General features: G+C 43.1%; 1 protein-coding gene across 9 annotated transcripts in view; it reads right to left on the bottom strand.

The window, feature by feature from the left end:
* kcnma1a (potassium large conductance calcium-activated channel, subfamily M, alpha member 1a) overlaps nucleotides 1-15,794 on the bottom strand; it is a 131,087-nt gene that overhangs the window by 81,361 nt on the left and 33,932 nt on the right. For all 9 annotated transcript variants that reach the window (XM_051076671.1, XM_018696760.1, XM_018696749.1 and 6 more), the window contains exon 2: nucleotides 15,319-15,486. In XM_051076671.1, coding sequence (XP_050932628.1) covers nucleotides 15,319-15,486 — 168 coding nt within the window. The remainder of the gene's footprint in view (nucleotides 1-15,318; nucleotides 15,487-15,794) is intronic.

The raw sequence follows: 15,794 nt of genomic DNA, 5'->3' as shown, positions 1-15,794 counted from the left end.
ACCGACAGGGCCTTTAAAAAAATGAGCCAGCTCAATCTGCCTCACTTAGAAATGATCCAACAGCACACCACTGCTTGATCATTTTCCAGCTGAGCAAACTGTTACTTCCAAGGTGAATTATACAGTTTTTTTTCTTTTCACTTAACAGCTTTAAGAACCCTCCAGTAAGTTCCCTCTGCTCTAATTTGCCGGTAGTGTTGCTATTTTCAGAGGAAAGTAGCTACTTGCCAGATCAGGTCATATATGAATTTGCATATTATTTTTGCAGCACTTCCTATTCTGGTGGAAGGAGGAGGCTACGGTTCTTTTGTTCACTCTCTGGGAAAATCAGTCATACCAAAATATTTCCATTTATTTTCTGAGTAAACACAATAACAGCAGCGCCTGTGGTTGATAGATTTGTCACTGGTAACTCTGCATATATTATGTCAGCAGGGGGGCTGAAAACATCGCCAGGTGAATAACAGTAGATGCCATGACCATGTCTGAGGTGTTGCCCAATCTGACTCATTATAACACAATCAGTAAAATGAGTGGGCTTAAATTAGAGCTGACAGGCACCAGTAACAGATTTATCTGTTAGCACCACTGACTGATCAACTGGCTCAGGTAAATATCTAACTAGTCCTGGACCATCTACAATACTCTTAATGAAATTAGATGATCTTATAAGCGCTGGTGCAAAAGAGTGATGTTAACATTAAGTTAAAATAAAGAGGTTGTGGTAATATGTTAAGCTAAATGTTATCAAAATTCTGAATACAGTTGAGTAAAATACAGTGTTATGAATGAGGCCCCTGCTTTTGGTAATTCATGCACACCCGCTGGCCTCAGACCGAATCCTGTCAAAAATATCCTCTATTCTTCCCCTTTCTGTATCCCATTAAGCTTCAATAAAAAAGAAAATACTTTATCCCCCACAAAACCTCTCCTCAGACTTCTGCCTTGCAGGGAATCCTTTCAGACTGACAACATGACACTGAGTGGGGCTCTTCCTCTCAGGTGTTTGTTCACAAACCAACCCATGAATGAAACCGAAATCTGCAGGGAATTTTCCTGGGTTTTGCAAAAGGCGGTTGAGGAGCACTGTGACTTGTCACCTCCGCCCATGCTACTTATTTATTCAGGCCTTTACAGCTGTTTTATTCAAACTCAGACAGAGCGGCTGTGTGAAAGGAGTTTAATAGAAGAAGCAGTGTTTGACAGACAGTACAAGAAAAAAAAAGTTTTGAACAAGGTGGGGTACTTTCATATTCTGTTAGTCATAATCATAGAGTAAACATGCTGATTAACACACATGTATTTCTGCTCAATCTCTCAATTTTGTAAACACATTTGTCAAATTCATTTTCTTCCTTGATTTTTAATGTCAGTATTGTTAGGAATGGAATTGCGCCATGTATCAACCTATAGCCAGCTTGGCATTTACATAAGTGGTGCAATTTCCCATCAGAACAATGAGAAATGACCACTCTATCTACGGCAAGAAAATGAGGGAAAAAGGTTAGTTTGCTATGTGAATACTAAAAGGTTGTCTTTAAGTGGCTTACTCTCCATGTGGTCTGCAGGTCATAATGTATTCAGGTGACTACACTGTTGTTCAGGAACCGGTTACTGCCACACAATCCCATTATGTACCTTTAATCTCAGCATACATCATCCCTGCCATAGTTAATAATATCAAAACTTTATCACACCAATGCCATTTCTATTACAACGTATGCAGAGCAATTACTTTGTCCAATGCATACTGCACAATTCAGCAGAACCTTTCATCCTTCTCCAGAAAATGTCATATTGTATTTGGCTACCAGAGGATCAGCCAGGCCCTGCCAAATATGGAAATAAAAACTTCAGTTTCCCTCCCAATAAGGCAAATGGATCAACTACCATCTGAATGATAAACTAATATAGCTGCGCAACATCCTGTTTTCTCTCTCCTTTCTCAAAACCAACCTTCTATGTCACCAAAAGACCCTCCCCACAGGCGCACAGGTTTCGTCTCAGAGGAGACGCAGCGGTGACATGATCTTTATCTAATTAAATCAAGGTTTCGTTTAATTTCCTGGAAGTTAATGAGAAGTTTATCATCCGCGTCAAAGCCCACTTTTGCTCGCTAACAATGTAGTGGGTCCTGATAAGGTAGAATGCTCGCTCGCAGCAAGGTGAAAGATGAGACTGGGATCCGCAGAGAAGCGAGAGCTGTATTAGTATTCTGTGTTTGTTGGCAGGCGATGTGTAAAGTGGAGAGCAGCAGCATCTCAGTGTATCTCTCCCCCCTGTTTGCTCTCTGCCACATCAGATCAAGCCCTACGCACAGCTGTCCAGCTCTGTCAATAAGGTGGGTGGATGCCTGGAACCTGCCACGAATGACCTTAAAACATCTTTGATACCTTCACCCATCAGCAGGAGGGATGAAGGTGTCACAGTAAACACTGGCAGTTGCATTCGCCAAGCCAAAGCCTATAGATGACTGAGAGGAGCTGGACTTTCTCATAATACTAAAAACAAAGCGTATTTTATGTCCAATTTTAGTATTGCTTACCGGGGCCTTCAGTATGCTTTTGTAGTATGGTGTTGAGATATGGCAAGGGAGAGAAACAGAAGGATAATTTGCTAATGCTTTCTGTTCCCTGTCCTTTTGGGGTATATATTATTAATTCCACAGTCATACAGTTATTCATTCGGTAGATAATTAATAGACTCCCTTGCAAAAAGATAGCTAAGTCCAACAGAAGCTGTGAGTAAAGGATTTTAGTCCCATAGTTACAGAATGTCCAATTTAAATATAATTTTACATGTTGAATATCTGTCCCGAAGAGCTTTGCATTTTTTCCATAACCACAAGTAAGCAAACAAATAGATTGGCAAGAGTATTATTAGTCAATTAATTATTTTACATGTAAACATTTGAGCAGAGGTGGTCAAGTCAATAAACCTTTCGAGCGGTTTCTGGCAAAGCCCTGACCCTTATTAAGAAGACACTGAGCCAAACTCCACTTTACTGTCCATCAGCTCCACCTCTCACCTTTCCGCTGATGATAGTCTGCTAGTTTGATTGACTGTTGACCAGCACTGACACCCACATCAATATTCGATACCCAGCACACTTTGTTATGTTGGATATCGAATCAGTGAAAAGTTCAGCTGCCTGCAGCCTGGAAGAAAGTCTGTTCCCCTGAGATTGAGGATTTTGTAGGTTTAATATCAGACACAAGCCTTTTACAATCCACCTCTCTATTCCCAAGTCCCAAGACTCCCGCCTCCCCTCACAAAGCCCAGACTTTGGCATGACTGAAACTGCCACATAAAGCTGCTGTATACACTCATATCTCAAGCACCTGCATATATACATTCTTGACTCTCACAAGAAAATCAAACTGGGTTTGGAGAAGACCTGCTGACATTGTCCAAATAGGATGATGACTGCAGCCAGAGAAAACATTACATTTATGACCTGACAATACTGTGGTTAAGGTTTGGTGAGGCTTAGGCACAAAAACCATTTGTTTAGGTTTAAGGAAAGATTGTGGTTTAAGTAAAGCTACAACTATTACATGCTTATGGTTAGGGAAACACTGTGGTTTGGGTTAAAACTGCTACTTTGTTAGAGTCAGGAGAACCTTGCCATCATGATTACAATAATAATCTTTTGATTACAGTTGGGGAATGACCATGGTCAGGGGAAGCAAACAGTAGCCTGCTTAATTCTGACATTTTGTTGATTCATCTATCCTCCCCAACCTGCTTCCTCTGCGGACTTTGTGCCTCTATAATAGCATCACACTGTTTCCTCCATTGCTCCCAGGTGACAAGAGTCATAACTCCCATTGCCGCTAGCAGGCTTTGTCACTTGAACACTCAGCTTTTGCTGAAACAAGTGCTGCTCTCATTTTCCTTAGGAAAAATATTTCACATGCAGATAGTTTTAATTGGAACATTAGACAATCTGTCTTTGAGATATCTGGCGCCACCGCAATACAAACCAAAACTACTATAATCTCTAATTTGGTTGAACTGGCCCCTCAAGCTCATTGAGCAAGTGGGTATGAAGAATGGAAGCACCCAGGTATGGTGGAGAGAGAATGAAACAAAAACAGAAACAAGCAGTGGGCACACACAGCTCATTCCTGTGAATAAGAAATATGATGTTGCCACGGTGATATGACACTTGTGGGAATAACTGTGAATGCAGTGTGCCAGAGAGAAATATATAGCTACGGAAAAGAAATAAAAGGGGATCACAAAACTAAAACGTCACTCAGGCTTCAAAAGCTAGGACGGTCTGGTCTTTCAGCCCCTTTATCAGAGGGAGTTTTATGTTTTTGTTACTTCATCTAAGTAGCCCAATGATGGAGCTCTCCTACGCTTCTGGTTTCCAGTCAATCTACCATCTTACAGTCAATCTATTCTGTCATTATTTTAAAAGACACTATAGTAAATTCTTTTCGAACTTTGAAAAAAAATCAAAATATTGTCTGCAATGTCTTGAAATTCAGAGATGCATTTCTTTGAAAGTAGAGAGGGGTGTCTGTACTCATGCATGTCTGTGCAGGGTCAAGAGCTAGACGTGTGACTGACACTATTATAGTTCATTAACTACTGTATATTATGTGATAAATGCTTACATAATAGTATCTCTCAGCTTGGTTGCAGCTCTTTACCAGTCTTTATTCATTAGTATTGATTTAAACTGAAGGATCATTTGTCCCTACCATCACTTTGACTGTGCCTGACCCCAACATTAAGTGCAGCCATGTGCGTATCACATAATAAGTGCAATGACAACACAATCACTCATACAGCCTACATACAGTACACATTACTCATGCAAGCACATGCCTCTGTGCGTACTGTAAAAAAAAAAAAAAAAAAAAAAAAAACAGCTGTGTCCTTGCACGAAGGGTGTACTGATAAGAAATTATGGGGAGAGGAGAGGAGGACGTGAGCAAAGTCATACTGCTTCTGGTCCTTCTTTGATGCATTGAGGCTTTGAAGTCAATACTGATGCAATTTGGAGCCGCAGGCAGAGACAGACCTACAAACCATTTAATTAGCACCTTGCCATGGCTCCTAATATGAGAGAGCCTCACTAACAAAGCCAAAAAATGTCTCCACTTCTCTGATTCACTCACAAGAAAGACTAGACTTTCTTAGAATATTTACCTGGCACAGTCTGAAAGAACTGTTTAAAAACGTTTGGCAGCCAGAAAAAAAAAAGAGATATGATGATCAAACCAAATCAGATATACTGACATTGGAAAAAAAACAGATGCAAATACGTATTACAGCCTCTAAAAACTGTATGCTGAAATCAATATCCACAACAATACTAGTATGACTTTTCCTCTTCTCGCTCCCTTTCCCTGCATAGCTCACTTTTACCTGCCCTCTCATGCAATAATATTTCTCCCCCCCCCTTCTTTCCTGTGTCTCTTACATCACCTGCGATCGTCCCCTAATGATCTCATGGAAACTGTGAGCGGCGGGCTGGTGGACGTGATGTGTTTTAGGGACACTGCGTGGCTGTCCCATCCCAGGAAACAGAATCCCAGTGGGGGTAAACGGATCTGAAACCTGGCTTAGCAGATGGTCCCCACTGTGCTGAGTCCGTTGATAAGCAATTAGAAGCACAAACATGACACGAGTGACAACAGCATATTCAGGACGAACCTGAGACCGTACCTACGACCTGGTCTCATAATATCACAGGAGTCACAGGACGGTCAAAAAAAAAAAGAGACTGAAATATGAATAATGAACATAAAACACAGGAATGCCTACACATGAAAAGCTGGCACTCAATCATTCACCGAGCGAGGCTCTGCGCAGTAGGGAGGTGTTTCCCATCAATATAAAACATTATGTGACAGTTGCTTTTTGTTGCCTCTAAGGTCAATTTTAGGAGGAGTAGAACCATATCATCTATCTTCCACCACTGATGTTGCTGCAATAATAACCTGTCCACCCTATGAAGCAGAGGTAGGGATGCAGTCAGCCCCATCTCCACTGATTTCACTCCCACACTATCTCTCTCTGTGTGACTCAGACCTGCTGATGTATAGATGGTGAGACAGACTGAGAAGGAGGAGAGCAGTTCCTGCTTCACAGAGCGATTGACATGCAGCATATACAGCCTGCACCAAGAAAATGTTGGATGTTAATAATGTAGTACTTCATCAGTCCCCACAGGGAAATTCTCTTAATGCTCAGCCCACTCCGGGGAGTTTGGAGCACAAAGTGAGTTCGGGAGCAAACACCTATGGAGGTGGCGGAGATTCAGTTTCTTCCTCCAGGTACCTCCAGGTCAATTTAGCATAATTCAGTAGCAGATACTGATTTATCTTTCGCTTGTGCTATGGAACCTACAACTGAAATCACATCCTGTTATATCTTTGGAGATATAAGTGGAATGCTCCTTTAGCCTTCGAGCCTCTAAGTGGGTCTGCTGGTACGAAGTTGACTGACAGCTGAGCCAGCAAGAGCACTGAGACCCAACAACCACAAACAACTTGCACCAGGGGCCAAGAACCACTCACCATTTAACACCTTAAAGGGAACCATTTTAACATATTCAGTGTGTTTAATGTGTGGTAGATGACTAGCTAATTAGCTATCTGCAAACCCACGAACTGACATTAGCAGTGCACTGGCTGTGGTTTAAAGTCTGTGGTTCAGGCAGCTGTCTGGCTACCAGTCACTACATCTACATGTAATTAAATAACCAGATTATGCAGAGAAACATTATTAGGTGGGTCAGGACCCTTTTCCCCCTCTTTTTTCCTCCTCTTTTTTCATGGGTGTGTGTCTGTTTCGGAGACAGGCAACCACGCAGCACATAAGAGTGTTTGAAATAGTCAAATGTTCAGCAGTGGAAACTGACACCTCCAGACCCTACTTTGTGTTACTTTCAGTTTTAGCTGTACTTTGGATGGAATGCTTTTAAATACAATGATGTGTTGTTCCATGGTATTACCTCTCCCTCCATCCACCTGCTCTGCTGTTACTTACTAAGGTATAAAACTGAAGTTATCCAACTTTCGCTCCATAATAATGCACTCCAGCGTCAGAAGGTAAATCAAAGAAAACACTTGTTCAATCAGCAGTATTGCAGCCAAAGGAATTTTCATTCTTTGCTAATCTTAGTAATGTCCCTGTCCCTAATCCTGTTTTTGGAAAGCTTTAAGAAATGTGCCTGGCAGTGACAGCGGTGTTAGATGCGGTTGGATCAATGTGATGCTGCAAGTTCTGATCCATTAGGTGTGCGTCATCCCAGAGGCACTGAGTCACTCAGCTCTCCTCCCTGAGACCATACCAGGCAGCCATGACAAAGATGAGACAGGGGGAGCGCTGTCTTGGAGGTGACAGGGGGCTCCAAATGACAAACATGAGAATGTCTGCATCCTCTCTGACTGCCTACTTAGCTCTCTATCTGTCTGCACGCAATTTTCTGCCTGTCCGTTTGCCTATTTGCCTGTCGACTGTTTGCTCGGTGACTGTGTGCGTCTATCTGTCTGTCAGTCTGTGTGTCTGTCTCTAGCCTGCAGTCTAATGTGCTTGTGACTCCAAATGTAATCTCATTTCTGACTACCCTGTCACTCCTCAGCCTGAGGTTTCACCAGAGCATAAATAATCACATTGTAAAAAGTAAACAGAATATCATTACTCCAGTCACTTGCTGAGACTCAAGTAAGGCCATATTTTAATTATCTAATAGCATGGACTACTTGTATAAAAGCAACGGCAGGTCTGTTGTAATTAGCTAAGTGATTTTGGATTTCCTTACGACACACTCCAAGGGCAATGCCACCAGAGCTGTTCCCATACACAGTAGCTCTGAAAAACACAATACTTTAACTTTTTACTCATACATTTTAGTTACGGGGGCATGATTTGATTTGTGGATATTTTTAGAATGAATGTGCTGAGTCTTTTCTCCAGGCCCAGACTAAAGGAAACAAATGAGCGTGTACTGTCGCCACAGTGTCTCAGACACATTGCCTTGTAAGTCACAGGTGACTTTGATCTAATAAAGAGAAGGCCGGGTAGCTGGCTAAGTGAAACATCACTCCTGCGTCTGCTCTCTTGACCTTTTCCTCTGCAGAACAGTTTAAGGGAGGGTGGGACAGACAAAAGGGCGCAGGGGGTGGGGGCTGCAGTGTGAAAAGGCGAGTCTAGGTCATTGGCTCTTTAGTAACAGAGGCCCAGATGGGTTAATAGATGGGGTAGAGAAAGAGCAAGCAATGATGAGTCATCCCGCTGAACGGATCAGAGTTATGACGGGCCCAAAGGGTGGCTGCAGGGAAAATCATTCATGAGGACAAACTGAGACCAATCCTCTCAGAGTTGTAAAACTCTCCCTAGTGTGCTGCAAATTTAAAAGAAGTGGAATCCTAATCAATTGAATGTAACACAGGAGGATGTTCAACTTCTACAAGTACAACTGCACTACATGGTGTGAATAGTGCGAAACAAACCAGCTTTTTTTTTCAGCCCTGGTGCATATTTCACTGAACTCTAGCTGTAACTCTAGTTGTGTCACACACTCTACACTCTTCTTCTACTCTTACTTGACAGAATTTGAAATGGAATGTTTTCTGGTGAATATAATACAGTACGCGGTGCCTGTATTTATATATGCATGCTCAGATGTGCAGCACTATGTCTGTTTGCTAAGTGGGAGAGTGGTGTGCCAATTTCTACCCGCCAAAACGATACATCACGATGGCAGGGCTCCCTGTTGCTTTTCTTTCCTTCCTATGACACCCTGCTTTCCCTCTCATCCCCTCCTCCTCTTGCTGCACTCCTCCACCTCTTAGTGCACAACTTAAGTTTCTAACATGGCAGCAGCCCAGAAAATCCAAGCCAGCAGGGCTGACTTCATAAAGCTGACCCGTGGCCATGGTATGAGAACACAATCTGAACCGCAACTATATCTAATGACAGCTAGCACTAAATCAAAGACAGAAAACAATAAAAAAAAAAACATATAAACAAATATATATCACTGCATTAAAGGGTTTACACATGAACATATATCCACACATTATCCTACATGGTGAGTCCTGTGTAGGGGAGAATATGGCTGGCACCATCTCTCTTTCTGCTCCCTCCACCTCACTGTCTCTGCTGCAGTGCTTGTCCCCCATGGTCCCTCCAGCATAAACAGCCATTCATCACCGTTCAGAGGATTTAAGTCAATGCCAATTGGATTGCCATCGACTGAACTGATAAATTACGGCAAATGACAAATGAATAAGCTGTGCAGCTAGCTTAACTCAACAACTGGGAGAAATGGGGAGGAAGGCAAGGAGACAGCCTGGAGGTTTCAGAGGGCACCAAGCTTGAGTTGAAAAGAATGGGAGCCAACTGGTTCAGAAATTGAATTTCATTATGGAGGAACACACACTGCTGGAGCAAAGCGTCATGTCCCTGAATGCTGAACAGAAGGGGTGAAAAACGGATAGATTTGTCCGTGTCCACTGCTATTAATTTACAGAGAAATTGGGTTGTGAAGCGTGTGTGACAATTCCTGGAGACATGGTCTCTGCGGCTATTGATTGTCTATTTCTCACATCAATGCGACAGATGCTTTCTTAGACAGACACTTTGACAGACACTGTAGGAACTGAGAGCTAACATGTATTTCTGTTCATGGGTCAAGGCTAGAGCTGGGTGATCATTCAAATTTTTCAATTCAATTTAAAATTCTGTTTTCTATGATTTTGCATACCTTGTCATATTGTGGCATATGCTGATAATTAAAAACATCGCAAATAATATCTTGATAATGATTTCAACCATATTGCCTAGCCCTAGTTCAGGGTTTACATGCATATGTGCCTATATATGCGTGGGTGGATATGTTTGATGTTAAGATTTCTCATTGAACCTTTCTAGCAGTAACACATACTGCTCCCCCTGGATGGATAAAACATCATGTTGTAAAATCCTCATGCTTCCACTCATGCAATACAATGGACTTCTCCTACTGAATGTATATGAGGAGACATTTGCTGCCTGCTCGTTTTATGCAAAGGGATGAGGCTATTGTCACGGAGAAGTATGATGCAAGAGACGTTACCGTGTTGACAGCTGTATCCATGCTGAGGAGTTTACTGACAGCAATAAATTAGTTCCACACACTCAACAGGAAAGCGTAATTAGCCAGTCCAAACAGACACTCAGAGGCGTACATTTACACATTCACGCGTGCACACGAGTACACATTCCCTCACGCATGCACGCGCACACAGCATAGAGAAACATACTGCGTCCACTCAGGCAAACACACATCAGACGTGCACACATACATTCACAGGTAAACTCAGGGATGCAAACAGACTCTGGCAGTACCAGACAGCTGCTGTGAAAAAACACACACACACAAATATGCTTATACAAGCTAGGACTGTCAGTACAAAAATGTACATATACATAGAAGTAAACCCACACAGCACGAACATAAACAGTGCCAGTGTGAAAAGCAGAACCCTGCAAATGACAGCTGTTCTCTGTCCAGGAAGGAGGGCAATCACAGGGAGAGAACACATTCACACTCATTTTCTCCACAACAGGATGTTTGAGGACACATGGAAACACAATGTAACGTACCCACAGTGTCCTTCCACACTTTGCACAATCTCACGTTGTTTCCTGCCAAGTCACACACACAAACACACACTGTAAGCAACTGTTCTCACACATAAAGTAGAAAATGGAGAAAATGAGTGAGAGAGACAGAGGGGTAATCACAGGCAAAGGTATTACAGAGGGAGAATGTGTGAGAAGGAAAGGTGTGCCCACTGTCAGAGGTGCTACTGCAAAATTGGTTTCTGTTTTTTTGTTTACCAAAAAAAAAAAAAACAAACAAGCATGCTAAATTTGTTACAGTTGCTTTTAGATTAGTTACAGTTTGGACACGTGCTGTCACTCTACTGCAGAGAGGGACAGATGTGTTGTATTTGCAGATGATAGGGGTCAATATGCAGAGCGTCATGCAGCGTGTGGGTGGATGGGTAGGCAGAGGGATGACCATAGGGTTTAGGGAGCGGGCCATGTGAACAGATGGTCCCTGGTTGCCACCCAAGATCCCATTAAGAAAGATGGCAGGGCTGACCTATTTCTGGACCCACCATGCCGTGCAAATCCACTGCACGGAGAGATAGGGCGAGTATCTACATTCAGAGGTTATAATCCTCGCTGTTTTTGTTGGACATTATGGGATTACATACATTGTTACTATAGAATTAATGCAGGAATCAATTAGACGAGATGCTGCGGTAATGCAGCGCATGAATTCACCCGACTCACATTTCCAGCTGTCCAACTAGTCATTTCCTTGGGCATTGTGCCCTTGAGTGCTTAATGAGGTCTCTCTACAAAGCAACTGGGGTGATACGGTTGTCAAGAGACCGATGAGCCATCCACTGCTGGACCAGAGGTGCTCTGCCTTTCACCTATGTTCCACATGCAGCGCCTTTGTGCGGACAGCTGTCTCACGGGGCTCAGAGAGACACTTCCTACTTAAGCTGCAGCTGGCACTTAGTCGCTTTGCTGCTTCCTACTCTGCGCAAGTCCCCGCAAACTGACTTTTTTGCCTATCAATCAAGTTCCAAACAGTTTCAAAACCATTTAAAAATAGTTTGGAACTGGTTCTCCTCAAACCAGCACCATGTTCACCAAGACCATGTTCAATTAGGTCTTTACCCCTCATGTTTTTTCTTCTGACCCCAAGCTTAGCGTCAGCTGAAAACTACACTGGAGGCGGGTCATGTGTAAATGAGGCACTAAATATTTGATAAGGTGATATTGTAGAGGTGATGGGTTGTACAAAAAAGCTAAGGACCCACACGGAGAAGCAACACTGGCTCATGCTAGCATCACTCATTTCCTGCCGGTATTTTACGAGGTACATAAAGTGACACAGAGCCTAATCGAAATTGGATATATGACTGTGTGTGTGATGGTGGTTGGGAGGGGCTCATGTGTGCAGGTTACAGAGGCTATGATCACAGAAAGACAAGGGACTCTGACATACGACCAGTCTGAGGAAACAATGTATCAGCAGCAGCACCTTTGTCTTGTGAAATCACATAAGGTACATAAATAACATACACATAAATTCACACAAGTGCCTGTGTGCACCTGCTGCTCTTTGTTTACTGTTATTATATAGTCTGAGCAATGCCATGAGCCATAATAGCTGCCTGCTCACAGCCTATGGCTCAGCAGCAGGACTTCTTCAAAACAGGGTCGCTAATGACCAGAATGATCTGCTTCTCATGCAGCACATGTCTGGTCCTAATGGTTATGCAGTGTGGGTGGATATGTGTTCATTTAATTCCTGTCTCATCACAGCAAAGTAGTTTGGCAAAGTCACATTAGGCACCAATAACAAAACAGGGCTTGTTCCTCTCACATCGGTAATTCAGCCCAGCATGGGGAAACAATATGGGGGACTCCTGGGCCAAGATGCTGCCACGGGTGGATTTAGATTTGTCTGGTAATTCAATGAGCCTGGGGGTATACTTGATCTTTCACTAGCAAAGAAGTCATCAAGGCAAACAAATGAACGGGGATAGAGGGCTCTGCCTTTCTGCCGACCAGAGGTTATCTGTCTCAATCTGCTTTGGCTTTGGCTCTTCCACCTGGATAGAATGGAGTCTGCATCAAGCTTTAATCCCACCTGTGTGTGTGTGTGTGTGTGTGTGTGTGTGTGTGTGTGTGTGTGTGTCTGTGTGTGTGTGTGTGTGTGTGTGTGTGTGTGTGTGTGTGTCTGTGTGTGTGTGTGTGTGTGCACGCGTGTTATTCCTGCTCTGCTCTGCCCAGGCAGACACCCCCCTAATGTCAGATGACTGAGCGCCACTACACAGCAGTTGCTATGGTTACCAGCCAGGTTCTGTGTACACGGATACTCATTACAATTTTGATCTGCAGTGAAGCACTGATGGGAGCGCAAGAGTCCCACAAAATCACCCACCCACACACACACACACACACACACACATATATACAGTATATACATTCACACAAGCATACTTAGATTCACAGACATGTACTGCATATGTGGAGAGATGCTACCATACATGTATCCACAAATTTACACATTCCACCCACAAGAAGAGATTCAAACATTCATTCACCTACACGGAGTGCTCATCAGTACATATTGTGCTGCATATCATTAGACTGCACACGTAAGCAAACACAGCCTGCTGGGCAGAATTATCAGCCCCACCAGAAGTAGCACAAATCACAGTAGGTGATACACTGGGATATCTCTAGCCTAGAAACCCCTTATTTCTCACTGACTCTCACACCCACTCTGTGTTTCACTCTCCATATGTCTTCCCGTCTCTCTCTTGCTGCGTCTGTCTCTCTGTTTCTTTGCTGTCTCTCTCTCTCACACACACACACACACACACACACATACATACATATATACAGGGCAGACTGGGAGCGCTCAGTCAGAGCAGAAGATGAAAGCGAGAGGGAGCTGTGTCCATGCCAGCAGAGCTGTGTGAGTGGGGCGGTGATGAAAGAGAGGCTCATTAGTAATTGACAGCTCCCTTCAGGATTCTTCATCTTCTTCACCATGAAAGGCCTGAATCCCTCTCAACTCCCAGCTATTCTCACCAGGCGTGAAGAAACTGTCACATTCCAGCAAACATTAACAATGACGGTGTTAGTATTTTAGTATGGATCCATCTCTCTCTCCTGACTCCCACTGCTGCTTCATTCAGTCCACAGATGCACACTGCATGTCTCTGCAAGACAAACATACTGGTGGTAATACTCTGATGTAAGTTAAAATGTAAAAGGAAAGCTAGACAAGGCAGAACAAAGAGTAGATTAAAAAAAAGAGAATGTTTCAATTTCAATTTCCCATCTACAAAAGTGACGGATACACTTAAACTATCCATAAATAGACACACACCATACACACACTCTATTCATCTTCTTGCACAAACAACACCTGAAATTTCTCATCAGTTGCACACTGTTTTCAAAGTAAAAAAATTGATGCAGAGACCCCCAATATCTTATGTCAATAAGAAAATCCCAAACCCAAGAAAGAAAAGCTGTCAGGGTCATTTCAAAACTCCATATTGCCCAGCATGGAAATGACAGGTTTAACTTGATTGGGCCCCAGTTCTAATTATACACTGTGAAGTCTTTTCATAATCCCTGCAGTTAATAGAACAAGGCTAGCAGTTTCAGGCAGCATGCTGCTCATAGCTAACTGTCTGCTGCTCATTGGAGCTAAGTGGCAGACATCTTGCTAAGCTGGGAGGAGGAGCACATGAGAAATACTGCTGATGGAAAGGCAGTTTTTCATTTTAATAATGTATCTTGCTAGAGTGGTGCCGTTGCTTGAAGCAGCGCAGGACAGAGGAGACACTTTTAAATCAAAAGTTCGCCGTGTTCACATGTTTGCACAACCTCAACTGGAGTCCTTTTTAGAAGCAGTGCTTCTGGGATATGCATCATTGAAGTTATGCAAGTTACAGCAGCTAATTCTAGAGCTATGGCAATTTCTTTTGTGACCTTCAACGGGAAGAATTAACTTTGAAATATGAAAACTCAAGCAATATGGGAACAGGCTGAATAGCAGCACAGCATCATATAGCTTATATGAGTTAGACTGCAAATGCACAAGGATTTGGCAAAGAGCGTAGGAGAGATTCTGGAGACAGAGTGAGGGATGGAGCTAAAAAGGACGGAGGGTCAGTAGGGGAGAGGGACTGTAATTTATACCCAGAGAAAAGCCACAATGACAGCCTCTTACCTACTGCACAAACACCACATATGCTACCTTATGTATTTGACAAATAAATCTTCCCCTCACAAACACACAAGCATGTGCATGCACACCCACACACACACAAATACACACTCACTCATCGGTTCAGCTGGCAGAGGCTCAGCAGAGTGAGTTACAGCGTGCCGCACATAGGCCATTGCAGCAGAGAGAAGGCTGGACAGTGCCAGCCAAATATCCAGCTGAGGTTCAGTGAGGACTGAGCATCCACTGGCTTCTGTGGGGATCAAATTAATTGCCCTACAGTATGTCTCCAGTGGGACCTGTATAAAACAGGTGAGTAAATGTGTACATGGCAGTGGATTATACAGTGGATTAATCTGAAAGCCAACTTGGGTGTGAAAACCAGTTGCAGTCTGTTTGCCTGAGGAAAGACCAAACTGCTGCAATATTGTGGGTTGGGTGAATGATTAGTGTTTAAAAAAAAGTAGTCATAGATTTGAGCCTGGATTTGGTGTTTGAGTTACTTATCCACTAGAAAAAGGAAAACCTACCAGAACTCTGCCGGTGAGCGTCTGAGCGGAGATCATGACACCGGCCCAGTCTTTGACCGAAGTCATCCATCCCACCTCGCTGGCTGGCGCCTCCTCCTTCTCATCAGGACCCTTTGGTGTCCTGTCTGCTGCCTGATTGTTGGCTGGGTTGTTCACCTTCTGAGCCTCCTGAAAGAAGAAATAATAATGATGATTCGTGTTAGGAAATGGAGCATATCAAAGATAAAATCAGGAACATGGTATTGCTTTAGGGAGAGGATGAATCTGCAGAGGAGAATTAAAAGGCACAGACGTGAAGTGGCATTTAACAGTGAGGAGAGAAAGACACTGGCTATGGGCAAAACTGTATATGAAAGATAAATATCATCAAGAGACTAAAATAAATTCATCATATGTGTCCTGCTGTAAAACAGTACTTTTCTGGGTAGAGCTCAGGCATGTCTACACTCACGACAAGCTACAACCTCAACACACAG

This window comes from Lates calcarifer, linkage group LG16_LG22, assembly GCF_001640805.2.
Source record: "Lates calcarifer isolate ASB-BC8 linkage group LG16_LG22, TLL_Latcal_v3, whole genome shotgun sequence".
Lineage (NCBI taxonomy): Eukaryota > Metazoa > Chordata > Actinopteri > Centropomidae > Lates > Lates calcarifer.
Note: the sequence above shows the minus strand (reverse complement) of the source record. Positions and strands in the feature narration are given on the sequence as shown.